The sequence below is a fragment of the Grammomys surdaster genome, unplaced genomic scaffold, assembly GCF_004785775.1.
Source record: "Grammomys surdaster isolate TR1022 unplaced genomic scaffold, NIH_TR_1.0 192, whole genome shotgun sequence".
In the NCBI taxonomy this organism is placed as follows: domain Eukaryota; kingdom Metazoa; phylum Chordata; class Mammalia; order Rodentia; family Muridae; genus Grammomys; species Grammomys surdaster.
In genome coordinates this window covers 3,392,007-3,404,366 of record NW_021604637.1, presented here as the reverse complement: position 1 = coordinate 3,404,366, position 12,360 = coordinate 3,392,007, and the positions used below count along the sequence as shown (strand labels likewise).

Here is a 12,360-nt window from a genome sequence, read left to right as displayed (position 1 = left end):
ATGAAGCTATTTTAATAATATTGAATGTCAGGCCGGGCAGTGGTGGCGCACGCCTTTAATCCCAGCACTTGGGAGGCAGAGGCAGGTGGATTTCTGAGTTCGAGGCCGGCCTGGTCTACAGAGTGAGTTCCAGGACAACCAGGACTGTACAGAGAAACTCTGTCTCAAAAAAAAAACCAAAAAAAAAAAAAATATTGAATGTCATTATGAGCATTATATATATGAAGAGGATATATTACAGATCTATTTAGACATTCAAAGATATATGCTCATGCTTTTTCTATTTTTCTCTTTTATGTATGTTTTAGCTGTCTATGTATGTTTGTGTCCCACATAAATGCTTTGTGCTCAAAGGAGGCCAGAAGAGGGCATCAGATCCTCTGACACTGGAGCTATAGGCAGCTGTGTGAATGCCGTGTGGGTGCTGGGACAGAACTGGGGTCCTCTGGAGAGACAGTAGGTTCTCTTAACCATTAAGAGATGCCTTCTTTAGCCTCATATAAGTTGACTCTGTATAGGACTATCCTCCAAAGGACTGCCATCATCTTTATCAATTATCTGTGCTACTTGCAAAAGGCCATCAAAGCTGGCTAGTGAACTACTGTGTCACCACCCCTGGCATCTTTTGTTGTTGGTTTTGAGTGGGGCTGAAACAAGATCCCATACAACCCAGGTTTGCCTCAAACTCACTTGGCAGCTCAGATAACTCTTAACTCCTGATCCTCAAAACTTTACCTCATTTGCTGGGGTTACAGGTGTGTAATCTTAGCCAATTCTGGCTTGAAACTACATAGCCCAGGCTGGCCTTGAACTACTAAGTACTAGAATTACAGATACTGAATCACAGCTCTTAGGGTTTAAGTTCAAGCTCTCCTCAAACTTGTGAAGTGGTTGAGAATAACCTTGAACTGCTGATCCTCCTGTATCCACCTCCCTGGTGCTAGGATATCATTTCCAGTTGAAGCAAGCACCATCTGAACATGGAACCCCCCTCCCTGTTTTTTCCAGAGACAGGGTCTCACCATATACACTTGACTGGCTGGGAATTCACTATGTAGACCAGAGTGGCCTCATGAGATCATCTTGCCTCAACCTTCAAGTACTAAATTACAGGCATGCACTTTCATAGCAACTTTTGTGTAGTGCTGACAGCCATCCTAAGGCTTTGTGCATGCACTAGAAGCACACTACCGACTGGGGTAGTCTTTTTTTTTTTTTTTAGCAGAATTTCATATAGCCCATGCTGGTCTCAAGACTTGCTAAGTAGTCCTGAATTTTGTGTCTTCCTGCCACCTCCTCCAGAATGATAGTGTATGCCGTATTATAGCTGTATGCCATCACATCTGTTTTAAAATGACACTAAGAATTGAACCCAAGGCTTCACAAATATTAGGCAAACACTCTACCAACTGAAATAGAGACCCTTATTCTTCTACTTTTTGAGTTTCAGTCACCAAATTCATATGAGGCTTAGTGTCAAATCTCTTTACCCACTGAGCCCCTAATTTTTAAAATTTAATTTTTATATGAATATTAATGTTTTGCTGCATGTATGTATGTGTACCCTGTGCATGCCTGGTGCCAGAGGAAGCCCACACCCAGCTTTTAGCTATTCAAAAAGTGAGGTAAAGCTTAGCACACATCTTTTATTATTATTACTACTTTGATTTTTAAAACAGAACTATGTGGACCAAACTGGCCTTGAACTCACAGATATCTCTCTGTTTCTGCCTTCTGAATGTTTGAAATTAGAGTTGTTCATCACCATACCCAGCATTTAAAAAAAATTACAATATTTTTGAATATGTATGGGTGTTTTGCCTGTATGTATGTCTGTGCATTATGTGCAGTGGCATAGAGGCAAGATGTTTGCAAGCTGTCTTGTTGGTCCTAGGAACTAAAGTCAGGTCCTCTAGGCTCAGCCAGCCAGTACTCTTAACTCCTGAGCCATCTCTCTTCCACTACCTACATTAATCTTTTCTTTTCCTTCTTTCTTTCTTTTGCTGGGGGCAGGCATATAGGGACAAGTAGGGTGTGGGATAGGGACAGGACATAATAGGGTCTCACTATGTAAACCAGCCTGGATTTGAATTCAGAGATTTTCCCTGCTAATGCCCACTGGGTGATGAAATGAAAGGTGCCACCACACCTGGCCCCATTATTATCTTTATTAATATCTTTCCAGATATCATAAGTCTGAAAAGGCAAAATATAAAACAATTATAAATTGCCAAAGTGTAAACAAAAGTGTAAAACAATTTATAGCATGGTATTATTTAGATATAGGGGACTCAACTGATTACTTCTGGGTAGGGTACTGTAGACAGAGTACTGAGAACATATGAGGAAGTTTTTTTTTTTCAGATAATCCTTTTACTGATAATTCATACTACATTTATTTTTACAAAAGCAAACATTATTACCTCTATAATTTTAAAATTTATTTTTATTTTATGAGTGTTTGCCTGAATGTATATGTACTAGGTTTAAATGCCCTTAAGACTAAAGTTAGAAACTGTTACAAGTTTCCATATGGGTGCTAAGAATCAATGCCTGAGTTCTCTGGAAGAGCAGCCAGTGCTCTTAACCACTTACACCATCTCTCCAGCTCTGCCTCTGTTAATTATTTAAACAAACACACACAACTTTAAAGTCCTAAAGTGAAAAAAGCAACACATAGTTACTACAAGACTATATGCATGTCCTTTTTTTAGACAGAATAATCTTGAAGTTTAGAATCTTTCCCCCCTTTCCCTCTCTCTCCAGCCCCACTCACTCCAGCCCAAAGGTTTTTATTTATTTATTATATCTGAGTACACTGTCCATGTCTTCAGACATCCCATAAGAGGGCATCAGATCTCATTACAGATGGTTGTGAGCCACCATGTGGTTGCTGGGATTTGAACTCATGACCTCCAGAACAGCTGTCAGTGCTCTTAACCACTGAGCCATCTCACCAGCCCAAATTTTAGACTCTTAGCCTGTGTTTGTGTGTGTGTGTGTATTGAGTTATGCAACAGCACAGGCTGGCCTCTACCAGTAAACTGGGATTGTGCGTATATGCTACCATACCTAGCTGTAAAGAATCTTCTAGTCTCTGTTCAACTTCCATTTTCCCACAATGGCTTCTCACTTGTCCATCTCTGATTTATTTTTATCTTGTTTTCTTAATTATTAGTTTTTCAGGCACTATCTTGCTATGTAACCAAGGAAGGGCTCAAACTCTTCCTTGGAACTGTTGCTGATAATAAATGCATCCTTAAAATGGGGAGGGAGTATCAGATTCTCAAAGGGATTTTCCCCCTAGACGCCAAAATTTTTCTCTGTAGTTTTGGCTGTCCTAGAACTAGCTCTGTAGACCAGGATGACCTTGAAATCAGCGATTCCTCTGCCTCTATTGGGATTAAAAGTCATGAGCCACCACCACCCGGCTTTATTTTTTAACTTAAGGATTTTTATTTGATGTGAATGGGTGTTTTACCTGCGTGTATGTCTGTGTACTATGTTTGTGCATTGCTCTCTGAGGCCAGAAGAGGGTGTCAGACTCCTTGAAACTGGAGTTACAGACAGGAGCTTCTTTAGTTTGGAGATAGAACATGGGTCCTCTGGAAGAGGAAGTAGCCAATATTCTAGACACTGAGCTACGTTCTCAACCTCTCAAAATAGTTCTTAAGGTAAAAGACTGCAAACCAATGGCACAGATGTTTGGGAGCTCTTGGGAAACCAGTGCTATAAAGTCGACTGCAGCTGGTAGTGGTGGTGCACATGTTAATCCCAGGCAGACGCAGGAGCATCTTTGTAAATTTAAAGTTAGTTTGATCTACATTGTGAGTCCATGTCAGCCAAAGCTACATTGTGAGACCTTGCCTTTAAAAATCAAATAAAAAAAAACTGCTTTAGGAATCAGGAGGTCTAGGCTCCTCTACTCATTTGTTTCATTTCACTGGGTGATTTACAAAAACAAAAACTCCCAAATCCAAAGGGTGGTGCAGTGGGCAGCTGCAATTCAGCACAAGTTTCAGACCTATTGAAGCACGATGGGCCAGCATGGAGCGTCGGAGCGAACTACAATTCCCACCTTGCTTTGCGCCCCATAGTCCTACGCTAGCACGCGAGCCTACCCGCCCCTCCAGCCTCCAGTTACTGTGTATCGCGAGAAGACGGGCCGCTCTGGCGGTAGCGATAACGAGCCTTGGTGGTGGTGGTAGTGGTGGTGTTAGTGGCGGTGGCGGCCGAGACGGCGGCGGCCATTTTGGTGAGGCCTCGGGAGCAGCGGCGGCGGCAGGGTCGCTGGGAGTAGCGTCTCCTTTTTCTTCAATTCACTCATCTCATCTTCGTGGCGTGACTAGAAGCGGTGGGAGCACTGGGGTGGCTCTCGTTGCGGCCCTTTGGGGGATTTAAAGCGGTGAAGGCGGCGACCAAGAGGGGGCCCTCCCCCCTCCTCGGCGGGAGGGGGGGTGGTGAGCACGCCCCCGAGGACGCAGGTAAGGAGAGGGAGACAAGATGGCGGAGGCTCCACAGTTTCCCCTCCCCTGACGGGTGACTGCGCGCGCATCTATGAGCGCCTCTTCCCACCTTCCCGGGATGCTGCGCGCGCACCGTCAAGCGGGGCGCTGGGGCCGGTGAGCGAGGTTGCCTGCGCGCGCTCATAGAGACGTGTGTGTGTTGGGGGGGGGGTGTCAGGCCGAGTGGCACCTGGTGTCGGAGCGTCTCCTTGCCCCCCTCCTGCCCTTCTGCGCACGCGTGCGTGAGCGAGCAAACCCCCGAGAGGACGGACCCAGGTGCGCTTCTGCCCGCCCACCAACCTGCCTCCCCTCAGGGGAGAGGAAGAGGAGAGGGTGCATGAGACGAATAGTCCGGGCGCGTGCCCACCATAATCCATTTAGGAGACCGAGACTTTGCGCACGAACTCTTCCTCCCTGAGCCTTTTGCGGTCTGTTGATGTGGGGGCGCTGGCGGACGCGGACTTCTGAGTCCTGTGACCCAGTCTATGGAATTGGGTTCTGGCGGGAACCCCGCCCCCCCTAGGCCGTGCGCGCTGCCGGCTCACCCTGCTTCCAGCCGCGCACGCGCAGGCCCCTCCCCCAGCCTGGCGCGCACGTTGGGTGGGGTGGGCGACCGTGAGGGGGCGGGGCTACTGTCTGGGTAGTAAAAACTTGGCAGAGGTCAAGGGTCATGCTGGGTCAGTGTTCTGAGGGGTATTGGGAGATGATAATGAAGGCTGGAGTCAGTAGTTCAGGCCTCCTGGATTTGGATTACCTCCAATCCTCGGAATGTTCTGGAGGATGAATCAAGGCAGCATAGCATCTAGATAAGGAATTAACTGGGCAAATGCTTCCGGGTCTTGAATATTAACCCTGCTTGTTTCCGGCTGTTGAATCTCCTTGGAGCCTTCCTGACTTATGTGTGCTTAAAAAGCTCTTTCGTTTAAGTTCTTTGGCTGCTTCAGCTGGCTCGTTCTGCATTCGAAGGGTCCTTTACTTTGTGACCAACTATTTGCTTTTTGTTTTGGGGAACTCCACCCTCATTTCTGTTAAGTTCTCACGAAAAGGCAAAGAAGCTGTCAGGCATCCAGCAGGCTTTGTTAACTTCTAGTTGAGACATTTCTGTCCTTCGGTTGTCTGTCAGAGCTTTAAATACTTTTAGCTTTTAAAACTTTTTGTTGTCTTATTTCTTCTTTGCTCTTGTTCAGCCAGAATGTACAATCTTGTGAAATTCTCCATAAAACCCTGTAAAATTCTCCATACAAACCACGATTTGATTTGTTGCCACAACATGTATATACACCACATGCATGCTTGGTGTCCAAACAGGCCAGAAGAATAATTTGGGTCCACTAGAACTAGAATTATAGCTATTGTGAGCTGCTGTATGGTGCTTGGGATGAAACCCAGAACCTCTGCAAGAGCAATAGATACTCTTAAATCACTGAAGGACTGCTTCACACCCACCCCCAAGGCCTCACTGAACTACAGCCTAGCCCAATTTACTGTTTTATTTTTCTGAAACCTGAGCTTTTCCTGTTACTGTTATGTGAAATGACTTTGGGTGTATTTTAAAGTCCAGTAAAACTGGTGTAAGTAGCCTTAGATGGGTATGGATTGACAGATGTGGGTTGCGTCCTCACTGCTGCTTCTTCTCCTGTTTCAGGTGTGATTTCCTTCATTACAGCACGGCACCGTGGAAGTGCAGACTTTCACAGGGGGTGTGGTCTCTGCTCACACAGGTGAGCTCACTTTCAGATACAATTTTGTGTGCTGATGTTAATGAGAGAAACAGTATGAAATAATGAGAGAATAGGTTAATTGTAAATGGTTATTGGATGTTTTTTCTATGGAGGGTTTGGTGATGGTACAATGGAACTGGGGCTGAATAAGGGAAGGTGTTACCGTAGCAATAACAGGGAGAGCACTAAGAGTATTATATTTTTCTGTGGTTTTGTTGTTTGGTTTAGTTTTGCTTATTTGTTTTTTTTTCCTTTTTGTTGTTGTTGTTTTTCTTGAGACAGAGTTTCTCTGTGTGACCCTTTGTGTCCTAAAACTTGATTTGTAGATCAGGCTGGCCTTGAACTCAGAGATTTCTTTCTGTCTCTGCTTCCCAGTGCTAGAATTAAAGGCCTATGCCAGTAACCTGGCTTCTTCAGTGTTTTGGAACAAGGCTATCTGGATTTAAGTTCTCCTACTATTATCTTTCTTCTTTTCTTTTCTTTCGTTTTCTCTCTCTCTCTCTCTCTCTCTCTCTTTTTTTTTTTTTTTGAGAATCTCACATAGTTTAACAGGCCTCAATCTGTATAGCTGAGAAGTGTACTTGAGTGCCTCAAGTGTACCACCATGAGACTCAGTTCTCTGTGGTTCTAGGCATGAAGTCTCAGGCTCTGAGGGTACTAGTCAAATATCCTACCAAGTGAGCTCTGTCTTCAGCTTGTTTCTCCCTGCTCCTTCTCTGCCTGTTTTCCTTTTTAAGGGTAGAGGTTCTCAGTCTCTAGTCCAAGCTGACTTTGAATTCATAGCAGTCATTCTGCCTTAGCGCTCACTAAGTGCTGGGATTATAGGTATGAATCACCATTCCTGACATATTTCTTTTTGTTTTTTTTTTTTCTGGTTTTTTTTTGGGGGGGGGTTCTTTTTTCTTTTTTTGTTGTTGTTGTTTTGTTTTCTATTGTTTTTATTTTTTGAGATAGGACTTCTTTTGTAGCCCTGGCTGTCCTGAACTCTTTCTGGATACCAGGCTGGCTTCAAACTCACAGAGATCCACCTGCCTCTGTCTCCTGAGTACTGGGGTTAAAGGCATGTACCACAACTATCTAGCATCTTTCTTCTTTTGAAATAAGATCTTATTCTGTGTTTGAGGCTGGTCTCTAATGCCTATGTTCAAACAGTTGTCTCAGTGTTCCAAATAGCTGCCAATATAAGCATATACAGATATAGATATGTCTGTCCTACCTCTTTTGGCTAAGCAAGTACTTCCAGGTATTTGATACATAGTAAATATCCAAGAAACATAGGGATACGTAGCATTTGAGAAAGGGTCTCATAGTCAGTGTATAGCCAAGGATGACCTTGAACTTCTGATCTTCTTTACCTCCCAAGCTTTCAGATTGAAGGTGTGTGCCACTCTGCTGGGTTTATACAGGGTTAAGGATTGAACCCATGTTTCATGAGTGCTAGGCAGAACCAGCTGAGCTACCCTATCCCTGAAAACAGTTCTTAACCCCAGCACTTTGGAAGGTGAGGCAAGAGGATAGTAAGTCCCAGGCCAGCCTGGATGGTAGAATAAGAAAGACCCTATTTGTCTCAAAAACAAACAATTATTTTAATAGCCTTTAATTTTATTTCTACTTTTTTTCTTTCTTTTTTTTTATCCAACTGTAGGTACTCCAGAGGCTGGTGGACCTGAGCGGAGGCTGGGACGCCCTGGTGGGCCCCGGGCCCTGGAAGGCAGGTCCCGGTGGCTGGTGGCCCAGAATGAGGCCAGCTCCCAGCATGCCCTGCAGCCGGACACCAGCCACTCGGCCTGCAGCAACGGTGATAACCCAGTCATTCTTCAGGCATCCAGCAAGGAGCCTGGGAGTGGGACCATGCAGAGCAGCCCCTCCCCTGCTCATCCTCAGCTCCCAATCCTACAGACACAGGTTTGAAAGTGGGGAAGTTTCCTTTGATTATTTTCTGTGAACTAATTCATGGCTTTGAGACAGAAGTGGTGTTGCAGGTCTTATTACCCACCTAAGTTTGGACTCTCTTTAGTTCTCAGATAGATTGGGGTGTAACATGTCAGGCCTAATTTTTTCTTTTTTAATTTGGTTTTCTAAGATAAGAGTTTCTCCACCTACTGTCTCGGAACTTGCTCTGTAGACCAGGCTGGCCTTGAACTCTATTTGTCTCTGACTACTAAGTGCTGTGATCAAAGAAAGGCACTTGGTTTCCTGCTTGGATTCAAATATTTACTTCTACTTTACATAATAATGATGTTGATTTCTAAGAGTATAGATCTTGAGAGGTGTGCTGGCACATGCCTTTAATTACAGCACTCAGAGGCAGAGACAGGCAGATCTCAATGAGATCAAGGCCAGTAAAGACTACATAGTAAGACCCTGTCTTTAAAAAAGAAAAAAAGCCGGGCAGTGGTGGCTCACGCCTTTAATCCCAGCACTTGGGAGGCAGAGGCAGACGGATTTCTGAGTTCGCGTCCAGCCTGGTCTACAGAGTGAGGTCCAGGACAGCCAGGACTACACAGAGAAACCTTGTCTCGAAAAAACCTAAAAAAAGAAAAAAAGACTCATGGGCTAGTGAGATGGCTCAACACTGACTGATCTTCCAGAGGTCCTGAGTTCAAATCCCAGCAACCACATGGTGACTCAAACCATCTGTAATGGGATTCAATACCTTCTTCTGGTGTGCCTGAAGACAGTGACTGTGTGCTTACATACATAAAATAAACTAAATAAGTCTTCAAAAAATTATTTAAAAAAAAGAAAGACACGGGTCTTTCTTACCATAAGAAGGTCTAGGCTAAGCCAGGAGGAAGTGGCACATGCCTATAATCCCAGTACTTGAGAGGCAGAGGCAGTTCAAGGTCAGCTTGAACTACAGAGCAAATTCTAGGACAGCCAAGGTTACCCAGAGAAACCCTGACTCAAATTAATGAAAAACAAAAAAAGAGAGGTCTAGGCTAAACTGTTAATGGAGATTGGGCAAGTGATTCTAAGACTGTAGGCTTTAAGAATAGTTTAATTAGGCTGGAGAGATGGCTCAGTGGTTAAGAGCACTGACTGCTCTTCCAGAGGTCCTAAGTTCAATTCCCAGCAATCATATGGTGGCTCACAACCATCTGTAATGGGATCTGATGCCCTTTTCTGGTGTGTCTGAAGACAGTGACAGTGTACTCGCATACATAAAATAATTTTTTTTTTTTAAAAAAAGGAATAGTTTAATTTCATTTGGAATTGGAACAGAATAAGCATTAACTGAGGCATTGTTTCTTTCCTCATACCATGGGAATGTAAAGTGGGGAGTGTTTTTTAAATTAATTAAATCTACATTTGCATTTAATAAGACATGGCTTCTTGTGGGGGTAGGGTATAGCTTAGTTGGTATGCACAAGGCTCAGGATTGGGCCTTGCATTGATTCCCAATACTATGTGCATAGTACTGGGTATTGTGGCATAGACTTGTAATCCCAGTACTTTGAATGGTGGAACAGGAAGCTTTGAGGTCAGCTGGGTGGTGGTGGAACACATCTTTAATCCCAGCACTTGGAGGCAGAGAGAGGTCAGACTCTTAAGTTTGGGGCCAGCTTAGTCTACAGAGCAATTTCTAGGATAGCCACACAGAGAAACCTTGTCTTGAAAAAAAAAAAAAAAACAACAAAAGAAGTTGGGGGCCATTCTTAGCTATATATATATAAAGGATATCCAGCCTCACCTGAACTACATTTGACCCTGTTTCAAAATGGAGGTGGGAATTGGGAGTTTCTTTCATGTATCCCAGCCTCCTTAGTGCTGGGATTATATATACCTATACCACCATAGATAGCTAGTTCAATTGATAGTTTGTTCATTTGCTGTACTGGTCTTTGAAGTTAGGTCCTCATGCATGCTAAAGCAAACTCTTTTTACATTGAGCCATATCCTTTTGGACTTTCAAATATGTTGCTGGGAGTTGAGTGCAGGGCTTTGCATGATCCAGGTAAGGAAGCACTCTTGCATTGCTCCAATGGATTTGATATTTAGAGTTTTTCTTAGCTAATTAGAAATTTTGATACATAGTTTTTAGTCATTTAGCTGGGGTAGGAATTTGAGGCATATTGAGACTTCTGTATTGTACTGGGTTTCATGAGTAAGTTCATTTATCATATTTCAGTGGGGCATTGTTTTCCAATTATTGATTATTGCTTTTATAGTTGATACTTTGTAAAGTAGTGTGTGGGTATTTGAGAAGAGAGTTTCCTTCTATCCTCTATATCACCAGTGAAGAGGTTTAGGGGACTTTTTTCCTAGTGTTTATATTAACTCAAATTGCATAGATGAATCTGCCCTACTTCTCTTTATGTGAGTAAAATCAAGGTCCTAAAAGGACTATTAAATTTGAAATCATAGCATGCTTTTTTTGATCACAACACTCCTGAGGCAGAGACATGTGTGCATCTCTGTGAGTACAAAGACTATCTCAAGATCTCAAGGACAAAAAGAACAAAAGAAATTGTATGTTATAGTAGTCTTGTAAAACAAGCAAGTTTTTGAGCGCTTTACTTCTATCACTATAGTAGAAGTCTTGAATTTAGGTATGTATCAGCATGTCAGGCTTTTTTTTGTTTTTTCGAGACATTTTCTCTGTGTAGCCCTGGCTGTCCTGGAACTCACTCTGTAGACCAGGCTGGCCTCAAACTCAGAAATCCACCTGCCTCTGCCTCCCAAGTGCTGGGATTAAAGGCGTGCGCCACCACCGCCCAGCCAGCATGTTAGTCTAGCACGTCAAAAGTCTACCCGAAATTTGGCTCTGCCATTTTAATTTGTTAAAATACTTTTCAAGCTTGATGTGGTGACACTACCCTGTAAATCCAGCACTTGGGAGGTAGATTATAAATCCCGGGCCAGATGCAGTGAAACCTTGTCTTCAACTGTAGCATCCTCCCTCTGATACCCACCAAAAAGAAAAAAGAAGACAACAACAAAATGTTTATGGTGATAAAAATGAGAGTGGTATGATACTATATTCTGCATTTTTTTGTTGTAAAATGGAATATAAAAAATATATTTAAAACATTTGGCACAATGCTTAGCATCCTTTTCCTCTATCATTTTCCTTTTTTCTAGATGGTGTCGGACGGCATGACAGGCAGCAATCCTGTATCCCCTGCCTCATCAAGTTCTCCAGCTTCTAGTGGGGCAGGTGGCATCTCCCCCCAACATATAGCTCAAGATTCCTCACTGGATGGACCTCCAGGCCCACAAGATGGTACCACAGTTCCTCTGGAGGGGTACAGCTTATCTCATGCTGCTGACCTAGTCAACAGGGGCCAAAAGTGGGAGAAGAGCCATGCAGAGATTGCAGAGCAAGCCAAACATGTATGTATTGGGAAGGCCAATGAAGATTCATGGGAGTTGACTTCAGTTCCAGGGGCTACAGTTCCCTCTGCTGATCTTTAATGGGCATCAGGCATTCAAGTGGTTTGCAAACATACATGGAGGTAAAACACCCATACACAAAAAGAAAGAAAGACCATGACCAACCTTCCTTCGGCCTAAAGTGAGGTTTCTTACATGCTAGGCAAGTGTTCCCCTTTTATTAAAAGGTTAATTTGTTATATATTTTTGTATATATAAGTATCTTGCCTACATGTATGTATATGCCACATCCAAGCCTGGTCTTCTTAGTGTTAAGAGAGGGTGTTGTATCCGCTGGAACTGGGAGTTATGAGCCACTGTGTTGATACTAAGTGTCAAACTCAGATTTCTGCAAGGACAAGTGCTTTAAACTGCTAAGCCATCTTTCTCCTTTATGCAGGTATTGTTATCACTGGGTTATACCCCAGTTTTCATTTTCCTTTTTCAGAATAGGGGTGTCTGTTAAGTATACTCTCAAACCTTGTCTTCATAGTGCTATGGGGCCTTTTTGCATGTATTAGACAAATTCTCTACTGTTACCAGATTTAAATTAAAGAATTAGGCAGGTAGGGTGGCTCTCACCTCTGATTCCTACACTGGGAAATGAAGAAAGTGAAGTATCATGAGATCAAGGCCCCCTAACTATAGGAAATGCTCAGTGCCTTTTTTTTTTTTTTTTTTTTTTTTTTCTTTATAGACACAAGGTGCCTAATTCGTTAATTTAAATCTGGTAACAGTAGAGAATTTGTCTAATACAT

General features: G+C 43.3%; 1 protein-coding gene across 3 annotated transcripts in view; it reads left to right on the top strand.

Moving 5' to 3' along the window:
- Positions 1–4,223: 4,223 nt before the first annotated feature.
- Srcap (Snf2 related CREBBP activator protein) overlaps positions 4,224–12,360 on the top strand; it is a 50,967-nt gene continuing 42,830 nt past the window's right edge. For 2 of the 3 annotated variants that reach the window (XM_028769460.1, XM_028769459.1), the window contains exons 1-4: positions 4,225–4,484; positions 6,151–6,226; positions 7,872–8,131; positions 11,312–11,563. In XM_028769460.1, the coding sequence (XP_028625293.1) occupies positions 8,078–8,131; positions 11,312–11,563 (306 nt within the window). In that variant the 5' untranslated portion in view covers positions 4,225–4,484; positions 6,151–6,226; positions 7,872–8,077. Of the gene's footprint in view, positions 4,485–6,150; positions 6,227–7,871; positions 8,132–11,311; positions 11,564–12,360 lie in introns of all 3 variants that reach the window. The other variant, XM_028769461.1, reaches the window with a different exon arrangement.